Source organism: Dryobates pubescens, chromosome 7 (genome assembly GCF_014839835.1).
Source record: "Dryobates pubescens isolate bDryPub1 chromosome 7, bDryPub1.pri, whole genome shotgun sequence".
Classification (NCBI taxonomy): Eukaryota; Metazoa; Chordata; class Aves; order Piciformes; family Picidae; genus Dryobates; species Dryobates pubescens.
The window spans coordinates 9,973,229-9,989,968 of record NC_071618.1 but is presented as its reverse complement, the minus strand read 5'-3'; the positions used below and the strand labels follow the sequence as shown (position 1 = coordinate 9,989,968).

The window sequence follows — 16,740 nt, the reverse complement described above, 5'->3', positions numbered from 1 at the left end:
GCAATAAGATGTTAGTATACTGTACTTTTGGGTGGTTATCTAATTTAAGCTATCAGAATTGTATGTTTGTCTGAGTTACATTTATGTGAACAATCAGAAGTTTTAGTCCAGATACAGAAAACATCTCATTTTCTCCAACTTAGGTTTAGATTTGTGTTTTACATTTGGTGTCATTTAATATAATTTAGGTGACAGGTGTGAAAATGTGATAATTTTTAAGCCAGCAAGACAGTGCTCACACTAAATGTTTCAATCCTGAGCTGAAACTCTCTGAAGTGCTGCAGGCAAATAAAATTCAGAACATAAAGCAGTGTGTATAGTAGCATGTTAAAGGAAGAAACTGAGATTCTTTGTTATCATGATACAAGTGTCAAGGTAGAATGAAAGTAAGAGACTTAAAATACACTTTTACCCTGAAACAGGCTTCCATTTTTTCAGTAATGTAAAAACCTGCAAGAATTGTTGAAGATAAAATGTTAAGTTAAATGCATATTAAACTAATTTATTAGCACTTTTCCTCTCACTGACAAATGTGGAAACGAACCAAGAAATCATTTATTCATATGGTTTTTGTTATGTCATTGCCAAGGCAGAAAGGAAGGACTTTTGTAATCAAATTGCATGTAAATGACCATGTGAAGCTAGGAGCCCTGAATTTTTGGTTAGATATTCCAGTCAAGCCACAGACAGTTGCCCATTTAATGACTTAGCAATTTTCTTGTACCCTCTGTTTCTAATTTTAACTATTTTCAGTCTGGAGGCCATGTCCTTTTTTGGCTGCGCCAGGGGAGGTTCAGGCTGGATGTTAGGAAAAAGTTCTATACAGAAAGAGTGATTGCCCATTGGAATGGGCTGCCTGGGGAGGTGGTGGAGTCACCGTCACTGGAGGTTTTCAGGAGAAGACTTGATGGGGTGCTTGGTGCCATGGGTTAGTTGTTTAGGTGGTGTTGGATTGGTTGATGGGTTGGACGTGATGATCTTGAAGGTTTCTTCCAACCTGGTTTATTCTATGTATTCTATGTATGTATTCCTTTCTTGTCTTCCTTTTAAAACTGTACTTTGACAACTGTTTCTTTCAGTAGCAATGCTGACACAAACAATCCCACACCCTTCATTCTTTTCATCTTCTCCTGTTTGTTCATTCCTCCAAAGCACTTTATCTCTTGATTTATAGGACTTTGCAGTGTCTACACTCAGCTGGAAAACTAATCCTTGTTAAAAATAGCCTAGGCAGTTAAAAAACCGTTGAGTTTTAATGTAATTTGCATCACTTCATAATTTCTCAAGCAGCTGAGCTGAGAGATTTGAGGGACTGATCTGGGCACTGTGATGTATATACAAGAGCTGAAAAAGTGCAGCCAAAAATAATTTTCATTAACTAAGATCCCAGCACTTGAGTGTGTCTTCCTTTAGAGTGTTTAATTTTTCTCCCCATTCCTAGCTATTTCACAATTACAGTGGATTTAATGATATTACAAACTGCTTTACTTACAGGTCCATGTGTTTGATATTGCTGAGTGACATTAACTCATCCATGTAGTGACTGATAAAGATGTGAGTAAACTTGTTGGCAGATACGTCAGTAAACATTCTCTCTATATACTGAAGTCTAATTAAGTGTTGATTAAGCTTCTACAAACACAGAACATAAAATCATATCACTGTTCTTTATTGATGAATGAAACAGCAGAAAGTTTTAGCCTTCTTTTTTATTTTTTTTTTGTTATTCTAGGTGTAGAGCTGAACTCGTTGCGCCAAATGAAGATACAGAGACCTACGATAATGCTGACAGATGTTCAACAGCTCATATCAAGTGGAGGAAGTGTGAATCAAAAGAATGATGAAGGAGTTACCCTGGTGAGTGGGAATACGTAATCATCACACTGTGAATATGCATGTACTTCAATTGTGTATTGGTGAGACTGTTTGCAAGGCAATTCTTTAAGAAGGGAAATGAAAATAGATATATGTTAACGTTATGCATAGTACATATTTTCAAATAGATTAGTGCAACATCTGTGTCTTAATGACAGTTTTCTTGCTCTTAGACACTGAATATGCAACACAAAAAATTATGAACCAAAACAACATTGGCACTGGGGCTTAGAACTGCAGCAGACACATTTTGTCTCAGAGAGAGTCTGAAACTTCCCTAAATGATTCCTGTTTTATGCTCATATCTTCTGGCTGAGCCAGGCTGAAACATGATTTTGTGAAGCTACCCTAACTTGATGCAGTGCATTGAAGCACCCAATATATCAGTGGATTCCTTCTCCCAGGTTTGCATGTTATTTGTAGTCACTGAGTCTCATACTTTTTTCTGCAACTGGAGCTTCTGTGCCTTTGGATTTGTTTGGTTTGGGTTTTTGGTTTGGTTTTGTTGAGGTTTTGTTTGTTTGGCTTTTTTTGTTTGTTTAATTCTTTTTTGTGGGGGGTTTGTTTTTCAGGATGGCTTCTTCTTCATCTGTCAAATAATTTAAAAATTCATGTAAAGAAATAATTTTCAAATTAATGCATTTTTCCCTAGATAACATCTGTGAAATGTTCTCTTTACTTATAAAATCTTCAACACAATTATCAACCAATAAATAGTCAGCAGTAATATTAAGATTATTGAGTAACTGTGTAGAAAGTTTTTGGGTTATTTTCTACAAATACTGTACTAAAATAATTAGAAAGATACATAGTACTGACCATTATAATAATTATTAATATTAATTTCAAAATTTATGCTGAGTTAAATTGTGTGATACTGAATTAGTATTTAATTCCATATTTTAATACTTGTCAAGTGTTTAACTGAAAAAGTGAGCAGCCTTATATTTGGGATTGTTGAATCCAGCCACTGGCTCTCTGTAAAGAAGGATGTGGTTTTCGAGGTGGCCACCCCAAGGCAGTTCACTGTAGTTGCAAACTGCAGCTAAACTGCTAAACTGTTAAACCACAGTAAAATGCAATATACTTGTATTTCTATTTTAATCTGAACTGTCTTAGTTGAACTGTCTTAGTTAAACTGAGTTATGAACTGCATGCCACCTTTTCTGTAGTTATGTGATTCAGACAAATGTTGGAATGTACATCTGAAATGTGTTTAACAGTGCTGCAGATATTGGGAGAAAAGCTTTGTGGATAGTTTGGGTTTGTGTTGTTCACTCGGTGGGATGTTGACAAAGGGGACATTTTTTTCTTTAACAGTTTTTATTTTGAACTTTGATTTTTTGAACTTCTTTGGTAGTCTGGCCATAAGTAGTCGTTTTGCTTGTGTTTGAGATTTCTGTTATGTGAAACTTGTCCAACTAATTGGTGGGAAATCCGGAATTTGTTAAACTGTGCTGTCTTTATTCACGAGTGTGGAGTCAGCCAGTCTGTGGTAGCTGTATGCGTATCAAATGGTGCTGGAAGTAGGATTTTATTACTCTGTATCTATCTACATTGAGAAAGTGACAGATTTCTCAGGTGTATGTAGCAAATGAGATTTATTTTCTCTCCACAGAATGTATCCAAGTCCATGTGTAAGTTAGGATAAATCAGGAAAAAAACAATGCCATAAATATATACACACATTCTTATAGATTCATAGTACTTTTATATGTGCATATGCTATATTAACACAGAATGATGACCTGATGATTTTTTTTGGCTAAATTCTCCTGTAATTGCCTCCCCCTTTGACATTTCCTTTGTCATGTGAGCTTTTAAACTACTTTAAAATAGCAATTGTGTAATTGATATCCAAATAGAAAATGTAATTTATTCTGCTAAAACAGGGGAAAAAAAGCTGAAGCTCTATGAAATTATGGAAAATTTTTGAAGTTTTTGTACATTTTCAATTAGAGCATTTATAGCATACAGAATTTGTGAAATTATTTGATAAGCTGTAATGTGTTACTTCTGTCTGCATCAAACATGTTCATAAAAGAAACTTCATGCATACTCTGCAGGTATATCTGGACCAGAAATAGCAAACAAGGCAAATTATATTCTGGACTCTGTTTTTGTTGTGTCTTATCTTTACAGTGATTTTAAAACTACACAGTTCTAGTAACAGGTTTATTGCAAGACATTTTTCTTGTTATTAGCCATCTATTTCAGTCTTCAGAAAAATAGTCCCTTCAGCTAACATTATCATAGAATCATAGAATTGTCAGGGTTAGAGGGGACCTCAAGGATCATCTAGTTCCAAATCCCCTGCCATGGGCAGGTACACCTCACACTAAATCAGTTACTCAGAGCCACATCCAGCCTGGCTTTAAAAACATCCAGGGCAACCTGTTCCAGTGTCTCACCACCCTCATGGTGAAGAACTTCATCCTAACATCCAAACTGAATTTACTCACTTCTAGTTTTGCTCCATTCCCCCTAGTCCTATCGCTACCTGACACCCTAAAAAGTCCCTCACCAGCTTTCTTGTAGGTCCCCTTAAGATACTGGAAGGCCACAATAAGGTCTCCTTGGAGCCTTCTGTTCTCCAGACTGAACAGCCCCAACTCCCTCAGTCTGTCCTCATAGGAGAGGTGCTCCAGTCCTCTAATCATCCTCGTGGCCCTTCTCTGGACTCTTAACAGCACCTCCAGATCCTTGCTGTAACAGGGGCTCCAGAACTGGATGGAGTACTCCAGGTGGGGTCTCACCAGAGCTGAGTAGAGGGTGAAAATCACCTCTCTCAACCTGCTGGCTATGCTTCTCTTGATGCAGCCCAGGATGTGATTGGCTTTCTGGGCTGCAAGTGCACACTGATGGGTCATGTTGAGCTTCTCATCCACCAGTACCCCCAGGTTCTTTTCTTCAGGGCTGCTCTCAAGCCAGTTGCTGCCCAGCCTGTATCAGTGCCTGGGATTGCCCTGACCCAGATGCAGGACCTTGCACTTGGTCTTGTTGAACCTCATGAGTTTGTCATGGGCTCACATTATCCCAAGGAAAATAAAAAGAAAGATCATGTTGTTGGGCTACCTGGTTTGGGGATGCAAGTTGCCACCTATAATCTCAAACCTCTTCCTGAGCCTTGTTTTACTGACCATCATGAGAATTAACTCCTCCTGACCAGGGAGGAGCAATTTGAAAATGAAGATTTTGTTGGCTTTGTTTCTCTAAGTGGAGAGAATGTTTCAAGTCATAGCAGAGAATCCTAAGAAAATAAAGGCCACTAAACTGTAATGTGTGTCAGTCTTGTCAGGTGAATTATGTGCCTCAAGAGGGTTATTCACCATATATAAGAAACAATTTCTACAAAAACCTGGGGAAAAAAACCCATCCCTGACAAAATTTTCTTTATTGCATTTTCCTTTATTTACTTGATTATTACCAGAGTAACTAATTTGTATTGCCCTACTATGTCCTTCTCTAGGATCCTTTTCTCTCCACAAGTCCTGTTTGGTATTATGTTGCTTTTATATTTCTCTTAAATAAATACTATTTGTATTATTTAAATTAAAAAAAAAATACATTTTTTGCCAATGTCATTCTGTGAATGCTATTTATAATGGAAATGATTGATGATATAAATGCCAAAGGTATACAGAGGCTTAAATAGTAATATATTGCAAAAGTTAGTGTCCAGTTTCTCAAAGCAGGCATTAACAAAGATTTTTTGAGTTTCTTCTCTCCCCTTCTTGCCATTTAATCATTCATGCTGTATTTGCTACTCAGAGTGACAAGCAGTGAGCAAACACTGCTACCTTTGAAGTTGTCCCTGCTCTAGCAGAAAGTTACACTGCTTGACCTCCTGGGGATCCTGCTGACCTGAGTTTCTGTCATGCTGTTAATGCATTTTCCATCCTCTCTCTTTTCCACTCAGACTGAAATGAGATTTGCTGATAAAGAAAATCAACTAAAATTATTGAAATAAATGCCACTTAAAATACTTACGTATCTAGGAAGGCAATGTAAATAAGATAAATAAAATCTCTGTGGTTCAGTACAGAGAAACCATTTTTGGGTGGCTGATTTTGTACTGCAAAATCAATGTGCTTGGTTTGGTTATGTGTTAATTAATTCATTTTGGAGTAAAGTAGTGCCAGCTTATATCTGGGATATTTGAAATACCACAAAAGAAAGACAGATCTAGGCCAAGCTGTGTTGAAATGTATGAATCTACTTGGGGTCATGTAATTTGTTAGTGTGTTTGAAATGATGTTTGCATGAAATTGTATGAAAAGTATCCAGTGAGACTAGATTGTTTAGGTAGTTCTCAATACACTATCATCCTGATTTTTTTGGTTTGTAAATGCTAAAAAAAGATTCTGCAGTGGTCTTCTAGTCTTTTGTTGTATTTGTCTTTATTATGATTTAGCCAGTTAGGTCTGTGGGGCGCCAAGATATGCAGTATCACATCACAGGTTTTTCTGAGTTCTTTAAACTGTTAAGGTGCTTTTATGTTGCAGCTTCATGTGGCCTGTGCTAATGGATACAAGAATGTTGCATCCCTGATACTGGATCATGGGGCTGATCTCAATGTGGTAGATAATCACTACTGGACACCCCTACACTTAGCTGCAAAGTATGGACAGGTAAGGCATGATTTCTTCACCTGCTTCTCTGTTCTTTATGGTGATCTTTATGGTGAGTAAGTGTGCGGGGGGGCTGGAAATGGTTTCAAGCTTTACTCTTCCTGCCCAGGCCCGTTCCTGCTCGGCTCTAGGCGCTGCCTGTGCTGCGTGGTAAAGAGCTGCGGCAGAGGACCCTGGTTTTCCTTTATGTGCACCAGGGCAGGCTTAGGTTGGACATGAGGAAGAATTTGTTTCTCTTGAGGGTTGCCCAGCCCTGCCCAGGGCAGTGGTGGAGTCCTCATCCCCAGAGGGGTTTCAAAGCCCTGCAGGTGTGGTGCTGAGGGCCGTGGGGTGGCGGTGACCTGGCAGTGCTGGGGTCAGGGTTGGACTGGATGATCTCAAAGGTCTCTGCCAACCTAGCCAATGCTGTGATGCTGTGATGTGTGTGGATCTTCTATAGCAATAGCAAATACTTTCAAGTTAGGAAGACTTATTCTGATTCTAATGTGAAAAAAGCTTGCACATTCCTGTACTGTAGATGGCATCTCAAATGTCTGAGATCATTTGAGAATAAATATTGTAAAGCTATCAACCCAGTATAACTCATTAAAATCAATCTGCCATCAATAGCAGTTTATCTACAGCAAAAAATAATTTGTACTGAAAATTAAAAGGGAACCAAAATAAGAACTTACTTCTGGTCTTTTTTTCTTATATTCTGATGTCACACTTATTTTTAGCTAACATTTTTCTCTGTGTATTTCTGTGAATAAATGTCCAGGATTCACTTGACACACCAGTTTCATTCAAAGTTTTCCAATCAGTCACTGAGTTGTGGAAAGTTTCCCTGGGTTTGGGATTTGGAGGCCATGCCTAAACTTGACTCATGCCTCATAATATCTTACCTTTTATAATTTCCTTCATCTTCACTCTCCCCAGACAGGCTCAGTGAGCCTTTGTTTTAGTATGACCACTTTAGGAGAGCTCCCCACGTCCCTTATTGACCCACCTCATGGCTCACAAATCTCCACTTAAACACAGGTACCTTCCAAAAATCTCTCTGATGCATCCTAGTTTAGCCTCCCATGTTCCTAACCATTTGCCTGTCAGATCTCTGATGCAACTCCTGGAAAACTCATCCCTTCCAATCTTTGCCTTCCACCAGGAGGGGCCGAACCTGCTCTGAACAAGAGGACACAGTCTCAAGCTGCACAGAGGGAAGTTTAGGCTTGATCATAGAAAGAAGGGTGGTTGCCCATTGGAATGGGCTGCCCAGGGAGGTGGTGGGGTCAACATCCCTGGAAGTGTTTAATAGAAGACTGGATCAGGCACTTAGTGCCATGGTCTAGTTGATTAGTTAGGGTTAGGTTATCAGTTGGACTTGAGATCTTGGAGGTCTCTTCCAACCTGGTTGATTCTGTGATTCTGGTATAGACACAAGACGGAACTTCTCAGTGTTGCTCTGAATACAAGCTGTTTTCTCTTGTTCAGATTCCTGCTGTTTGCAGGGATGTCCTTCCCAAAACTGTAAATGGGAACACTGAGTTAGCCAGAAAATGCAGTGAGCTGTAGCTGTCAAGCCGCTCCCCTGTTTCTTTGGTACTTTGCCATAATGATTTCTATTGCCATCAAGCATGCTTTTAAACATAACTCAGAATGACAAGAAGTTGTTTCATCTGTTATTTTCTAATCTCAGTGCGTATTTAGCTGGATCTCTAGGCAAGGCCTACAGAGAGCTAGGATTTTTGTTCATGTCTGGTTTTGGTGTCTCAATTGCTTTTTTGGTACTTGTGAATAATCCTATGAATTACAAGACTGAAGTGCTGAGATACAAGAGGTGTGTACTTTTTTGGGTTTTCAGTCTTTCACTGCAGGTGATCCACATGTGAGGTGTAGATCATAAGCATACCAAAATGTCTAATGGAAAGCCAACACATTTATAGGTAGACAGGGAGGTGGTGGAGTCACTGTCCCTGGAGGTGTTCAAGAGGGGACTGGATGTGGCACTTGGTGCCATGGTCTAGTCATGAGGTCTGTGGTGATGGGTTGGACTTGATGATCTTTGAGGTCTCTTCCAACCTTGGTGATACTGTGATACTTATCAGACTGTCTTCCTTAGAAGACGGTTACATCTGTAATATATTTTTTAGGTTTGCAAAATCATTTAAGAATACAATTAATTACTTACATATGATCTCCTGTTGCTTATTAAAATGGTGTACAGGTATTTCCTTATTGCCTGCCTTGTTTTCATCGACTAAATAGCTAAGAAAATAGTAAAAATACTGATGAAGATAAATGTGTTTGAAACTGTTTAGTTCTGCTGGGAGATAGATTTCTCCTATTGAGATGCTTTGTGGCTGCTCTTTTACAGGCTATGAAAGCTCAACATATTTTCATAATAGATTAAGTCATCATTTTATACATGTATGACCTGATGTGTACCCTCAATAATGTCTGGAAGATTAAATTTACAGAGAAAAAAATTCTGCAAAAATATACTGAACTGAAATTTTGTTAGCAAGTGAGGCACTGGTGACATTTTACATGTACTGTAGTTTTATTTTTCTCATCTCATCTTGCCCTGTGCTGTTCTGTACTTTAATTACCCTCCCTGATCTCTCTGGAGCCTCATGTGGTACTGCAAGCATGCATGCACTTGCTTTACCTGTGTTTAGACTTAATTAGGGCAAGGAAATTCCCATTCATAAGTTAGCTCATTGCAGTGATGTAATCTAGAGCTGGAGCTGCTGTTTCTTACATTTCAGGATGGTTTGCAAGGTCAGGCTTTGTACTCCATTTATGAGATCATACAATGACTTCTAGTCATTAGGCTTCTAGTGTGAAGCCTAAACAGTAGTTTTAACTGGAAAGAACTTGAAAGGCTTAAATTAAAGGAGTAGGTAAGAATTTTACTTTGGTTATATATGCATAACACATATATGTTTGCAACACTAACCATGCATGACTTGAAAAATCCTTTTTGTCATGAACTTATGTATTTTTGAAACACCTGTACATGTAAAAAATGTTATTGAAAGTGGCTAATAGAAAAAAAAAACCTTTCCTTTTTAAGTGTTCTAAAAAATCTGATTGTTGTTTTCTAAGATGATCCTTTTTGCTGTCTCTTTTGTTGAACTGTGTCTCCCTTTATGTCCCAGGTGACAATGGCAGTGTTTCTTACTATTCCAGGAGTTTATGGTGAGAAGCTAGGGACCAGTTGTACTAGGTACTGTACTAGGTACTGTACATGTGGAGGAAGACAAATGAAGTAACAATGTACTGTTCTTCACTAAAAGAAATAAAATACAGAGCAAGTATCTTCCTTTACTAGTGTTAATGAATAATGCAGTTTGGAGATACCTTATTATTATTACAGATAATTTACCAGTTTTTATAAAGATTTTGTTTGCAAGAAGGAAGTAAATAATTTTAATTCCTTTACATGACAGATTTATTACATCTCAGGGAAAATATTTCATCCACTAGCTAAGCCATCAGGGTGTTTTTAAGAGTTACTTTTTTATGAACATAATTTTGAAACATCTCTTAGCCTTATTATGAATTCACATGCATATCATATTCATAATTCCATTTGGATTAATTAATTAAACACAAAGACAAAAGTCTTGTTATTCTTTTGGGAAAAGGTAGTACGGTAGAATGGAAAAACCCTTAGCAAGACATGATTTGGCTGGTCCATTTTAAGTTGAAAAGTATGAAAAAAAAGTATGAAAAAAAAAGTATGAAAAGGTGAATATTTATTTCTAAGCAAAAAATATTAATTTCCCCTGAGAAAGTAATTAATTTATACTTTGAACTTCATGCCTTACATTTTCACCCTCATGTAACACATAACTCGTAGCAAGGTTTTTGAAAAGTCTCACTTGAAAGTCTCACCGGAGTGATAAATCTGTATGTTCAACCAGAAAACTGTAAAAAAACCCTATTTGGTTTTAATTTGATGTTCTTTTCAGTTCTTTAGAGGATTTCTTTCCTTCCAGAAATGTATCTGAACAGAAACATAGCCTTTTCTTGTCTTGTAATTTCAAAAACCCCATTCTAAAGTATTGCTGTGTAGTAGTTCACTAGCACTGCTACTGCCATACCTGCAGCCAAACCTCATCCAATATATAATTAATAATTATGTTCCATAAATTACAAGGATAGATAAATAAAAAGAAAACAAACAACCACAAACAAACCACCCTCCACCCCAAACCCACAAAAAAATCAAACCAAAACAACAACAACACGAAAACAAAAAAACTCAACCAAACAAACAAAACCTCAAACTCCATTCCCCACAATATTTAGCCTATTTTTAAGACCATAATAATAACAGATATGGTACTGGAGGAAAAAAAATAGTGAGAAAAAATTCGTTTTCATGGGTACAGAAAGAATAAAGAATAAAGATACTGTGAGCTTCTGGTTGCAAATCTTAAGTTCTAAATTAATACACAGTGTAAGTGGATTATGGAAAGCTTATTGCCTCAAGTTCCACAGTAAATGATATGATAAATTATTGGAGCAAAATTCCATTATCCTGGGTGAGCTAAGCATGTGAAAGACATCACACCCACACCTTGTAATCAAAACCTGACTTATAAAGGTACTTCAGTAACGGCAAAACCAGCTTAATTTAGGATAGAATACTCAACCAAATGTAGCTTGCTACAGCTTAGTCAAAGCTTTGTGTTGTCTAACATGAAGAATCACCACTGGAGTGCAATTCAGACAAATCTAGGAGGTGCATTTAGAATAGGTTGTATGAATGATTACTTAAAGGTCTTACTTTTCCTGACTATAGAGGCCATGGACAACTAGCATTTGTTAGAGGTCTAGCTTGAACATTTAAACATTTTTCAAGGAGAATCCAGACCAAAGTGTGGGGCAGATAGGCCAAAGGATGGATAGTTGCCCACTGAATGTGCTGAGTCTGTTCAGTCATCTTGATGGGGGCGATGCCTTACTCTTTGTGTAAAGCTGCACAGAATGAACCCTGAAGAGGGAACAGATTTAAATATTTACAACAATGCCAATTTTATCAAAAGCAAAACATAGCACTAGGTTGTTGCATCGTCTTGAAACCACCACAGGCAGAAATAATGACTCAGGCAACCGGATTGCAAAAGTGATGAAAGTTTAAATAGAAAGCGGTGAATATTTACAGAAAACCCAAAAGCGCAGTGACAAAGAAAGATCCCAAAGCAAACCCAGAGGCATCCCATTCCCACCTGAGGGTACACCCGAGACCCTCAGGGCTCCTTCTTCCCCCTCCCTCTGCTGGGCTAGTCTCAGCTGGCCAGGCCTGAGACTGCCCATCCCCCCGTGGCCTTGGGCCTAGCCAGGCCCAAAGCCAGGAGACATCTCCCCCAGTTACCGGCTGGCGGAGGAGGAAGAAAAGAGAGCGTGCTAGACTCCGCACTGGATCTTATAGTGGTGCAAAGAATTATGGTAGGAAATACACAATTTCCTATGTCCATCCCTCTGGGCTGGACTTCTGGACACAGGAAGTGAACACACCAGGGGGGCACCCAGCTCAAACTGCAACAGTTTTAAGTTCATACTTTGAGTAAAATTATTTGCAATTTCTAGGACTGATGTTGGTTTTCCTCTGTAAGTGTTAGGGCAAAAAGTGAGTTTTCATTTTAATGCACATTGAGATTCTAACATTATACCAAAAATAAACATTACTGAAGTATTTTCGTTGGAGTTGCTTACCTTAGTTTTGCCTTAATGAAATGGTAGAATGTAATAATCTTTGACATACATGCAAATCTGCATCAGTGATACACAAAATCCTTTTCAGAATAATGTTATGGGAGTAGCAAAACCAGCCTCAAGAAATTAGAATATGCCAGGGCTGCCTATGCAAATTTAACGGGGCTTTCAGACATACACATTCTTAATACTCTTACTGATGGCAGTTTGAACTCCTTTGTCTCATTCACATGCAGCACAGGCAGTGCTGGTAAATACATGGCTGCTGCCTGCGCACACCAGAGTGAGGCACGTATCTTCACTAGTGTACCACACTGCCCATGCTGACCCTGATACCAGCTGTGGAAGGGGGACTTTGTATTTCTCAGGCTGGCCCCTTAATTTGAATTTAGCACAGCAATCACTTTGTGAGCAGCTAGTAATCTGGCGCTGGTAGTGCTGTCCCCACTGGACATCTTCCAGGCAGCTGTGATCAGGAGAGCACACACTTGCCCTCCCTGTGGTGGGAATAGACTACAGCTCTGACATTTGCCTTGGGTATTTTGGCTCAGTTCCCAGGCACAAGCTGTTTCTTTGTTGTTTATCACAGAAATGTCACCTTTCAAACCAGCTATCGGAGACATGCGGGTCAGAGCTGACTCCTTAGTAGCTTAAACACTACCTCTCCCAACATTTCATCCTTGGAGGATGTTGCCTATATCTAAGTTGTTAAATTACTAAACAAAAGAAGGCTAGGGTTTAAGCCAGACAACACTTTAGCTCACGTATGTATTGTTTAGAGCTATTTTCTGCTATGGGAGATTCTTCTTGCTTGTAGAGAGCTGATTGGAGTAGTTCAAAGCAGAGTCAGGGTCAGAGCTAACAGCTAAGCAGTGTGGGTTATAAGAGATACTTAAGCTTGCTCCATTGAACTCTTCTTACTAGGTGATACAGATTTAGCCTCTGGCTTTGAGATTTAACGGTTTCATGATGTCAAAAAGAGGATAAGGGAATGATTGAACTGCTGTCTGTTAAAGAGTAGCTCCTGTATTACCAAGGATTTCTTCCCATTAACAAAATGGAAGTATCCACAAAAAAAACATTCTTTAGAGAGCTTAGATGCCCATCTCATATTTCTTATCATGTTATACACATCCTATGTAATTTTCAAAATTTATGTGTGACATTGCTCTCTCTTAAGTATATTCTGCCTTAACATACATTTACTCAGCTTGTTTGCTTGGACTGAATCACACTCCTTTGTCTAGTTAGTTCATCCAAACACAGCATTTCTTTCAGGTTATACAAAGAATTCTTACTTATGCTTACTATGTAACCTAGTTTGCTCATTGTCACCAACAGAGTAGTCATTTCACTCAACTATGAACTGTAGTTTTGGTTTATTTTCTTTAAGTGCATATTGACCATGAAATAGAAAATAAAATAAAATTGACATCCATCATTAAAATATGCCTCAGCATAGATAGGATATTTGAACTCATTATTGAAAATTATATTTGATCTCATTCAAGTTTGACCATTGCTTGCACTCAGCAAGTCTCCATGGAACAGCAAGAGAGCCAGTGGTATCCTGGGATGCACCAAGCTACTGCCACTAAACCATGTTCCTAAGTACCACATCCACACATCTTTTAAATACTTGCAGGGATGGTGACTCCACCACCTCTCTGAAGAGCCCATTCCAATGCCTGACAACCCTTTCTACGAAGAAAGTTTTTCCTAATATGCAACCTGAACCTTCCTTGACACAACTTGTGGCTGTAAAATATAATGATCCTTCTGTAGAATATATATGAAAAAGATGTCTAATTAAGAGTTTTCAGGCACAAACTTTGTGAAGTGCCAGATGTATGATACTCTCTGTAGTATTGATATATAACTTGTAGGAGCATAGATTATAAGTGACTGTAGTCATAAGATCACATAGTATTTTTCCCTGGTTTATTACTTTTGGCTGGAGAGCTGATCGAGACCGGCTCCAGGACCAGTGTGCTTGAGCTGAGATCTTTCTCTTTTGGTTTCTTTTCGGGGCTTTGTGGGTGGAAGAACCCCTGGCAGACGGTGAGGACCGAGAGGGTTGTCTTCTCGCGTGCCTGCTCGGGAGCGTGACGTCAGCTGCGGGAAGTTTAGAACCCGGCGGGGCTGAGCGCGTGATGCCATTTTTGCTGGAGAGCCTTCCTGCCCGACTGCATGTGCCAGGGAAGCTGTCAGAGTGCAGAAGCCTCTGTGGTAGCTCAGATAAATTACAGTAGTTAGGTGGAATACATATTTTTAACAACTAACAATAAAACCTGTGAACCATGGTAACAACTCGGCCAGAGGCTGTTAGAAAATCAGTAGGTACCCAGACAGATTTGGGGCATAAGCACTCAGGAGTCCAGGCTGCTAGCTGCAGAGAGTGCTGGAGTCTGGCACTCAATGCCACTGTCCATGTCACCGACAAAGATGTTGAACAAGACTGGTCCCAGGACTGAGCCCTGAGGGACTCCGCATGTCACTGGCCTCCACTGGGACATGGACCCATTGACAGCCACTCTTTGGGTGCAGCCATCAAGCCAGTTCTTTATCCATCTAGTGGTCCACCCATCAAATTCATGTTTCACCAGTTTGGAGACCAGGGGAAGTGTTGAAGGCTTTGCTCAGGTCCAGGTAAATGACATCAGTTGCTCACCCCTCATCTATTAATCTTGTCACCTGTTCACACACGGCTTCCAGGTTTGTCAAGCAGGATTTGCCCTTGGTGAAGCCATGCTGACTGTTCCCAATCACCTCTTCACTATTCTTCTGTGTCAGTAGTGCCTCCAGGAGGATCTGCTCCATGATCTTTCCAGGCACAGAGGTGAGACTGACTGGCCTGTAGTTCCCTGGTTCCTCCTTCTTACCCCTTTTGAAAATGGGAGTAATGTTTCCCCTTTTCCAGTCTGTGGGGACTTCCCCAGACTGCCTTGACTTTGGGAATATAATAGAGAGGGGTTCAGCAACCTCATCTGCCAGTTCTCTCAGTACCTGTGGGTGTATCCCGTCAGGTCTCATGGACTTGAACACTTTCAGATTCTTCAGGTGATCACAAACCTGATCTTCACTTATGATGGGCAGTTCTTCCTCCTGGTCCCTGGCATTGTCTTCCATGACATCAGGAGTGTGGCTAGAGGCCCTTGCAGTGAAGACTGAGGTAAAGAAGTTACTGAGTATCTCAGCCTTTTCCACATCACTTGTGACCATTTAACCAGTTTTCTTTCTGAGGGGGCCCACACCTTACCGAGTCTTCTTCTTGCCATTAATATACCTGTAGAAATGATTAGTGTTTCCTTTAACCTCCCTGGCTAGATTCAATTCAAACTCTGCTTAGGCTTTCCTAACCAGGTCTCTTGCTGCTTGGGAGGCTTCCTTATATACCCCCTGTTCTAGCTGCCCTTCCCTCCACTTCCTGTAGAGTTTCTTTTTAAGAAATAGTGTATCCAGCAGCTCCTTGCTCATCCAGGCAGGCCTCCTAGCATTCTTTCCTGCTTTTCTCTTTGTTGGTATACATTGCTCCTGGACACAGAGGAGGTGGTCCTTGAATACTGACCAGCTGTCCTGGGTCCCTCTTCCCTCTAGGGCTTCATCCCACGACACTTTGTCTAGCAGATCCCTGAAGTGATCAAAGTCTGCATGCCTAAAGTCTAGGGTCGTAAGCTTAGAATATGTCCTCCTGATTGCCCTGAGGATATTAAATTCAACTGCTTCATGGTCACTGCAGCCAAGGCTGTCTCTGAGCCTCACACTGGTTACCAGCCCTTCCCTGTTGGTGAGAACAAGGTCCAGCATAGCACCTTTTCTTGTTGGTTCTTCTAGCATTTGGAGGAGGAATTTGTCTTCTATGCAATCCAGGAACATCCTGGATTGCTGGTGCCTTGCTGTGTTGTCCCTCCAGCAGATGTCAGGGTGATTGAAATCACCCATGAGGACCAGGGCTTGTGACCTGGAAGCTGCTTCTATTTGCCTGTGGAGGGGCTCATCTGCTTGGTTCTGCTGGTCTTGCCTTTAATTTTACCCCATACACTCTCAACCAGCTCATCATCCCTCCCCAGGTGGAGCTCCACTGATTCCAGCTGGTCATTGGCATAGAGGGCAACACCTCCTCCTCTCCTTCCCTGCCTATCCTTCCTAAAGAGCTTATACCCATCTGTCCCTACATTCCAGTCATGGGAATCATCCCAACAAGTTTCAGTAATAGCCACTATGTCATGGCATCCCAACAGCACAGTGGCCCTTAATTCATCCTGTTTGTTGCCCCAGCTGCATGCATTTGCATAGAGGCACTTCAGCTGGGCAGGCCCTGTTGTCCTCTTGTGTCAATTCCCCTTGGTTTCCAGAGTGTCTTGGTGCATCATTCGTGGCTTGCCTCAGGGCAGCAAGTTGAGACCCCTTACCAGCTCTCCATCCCTCTGCCTCTGGTGAGCTGCCCCTCTGTTTGTCACTGGCCATCAGGAGACTATTAACCCCTTCCCCCTTCAAATCTAGTTTAAAGCCCTATCAATGAGCCCTG

At 40.1% G+C, this 16,740-nt stretch overlaps 1 protein-coding gene across 1 annotated transcript in view; it reads left to right on the top strand.

Moving 5' to 3' along the window:
* MYO16 (myosin XVI) overlaps window positions 1-16,740 on the top strand; it is a 331,490-nt gene that overhangs the window by 102,787 nt on the left and 211,963 nt on the right. The window contains exons 6-7 of the mRNA XM_054162913.1: window positions 1,733-1,857; window positions 6,381-6,506. Coding sequence (XP_054018888.1) covers window positions 1,733-1,857; window positions 6,381-6,506 — 251 coding nt within the window. The remainder of the gene's footprint in view (window positions 1-1,732; window positions 1,858-6,380; window positions 6,507-16,740) is intronic.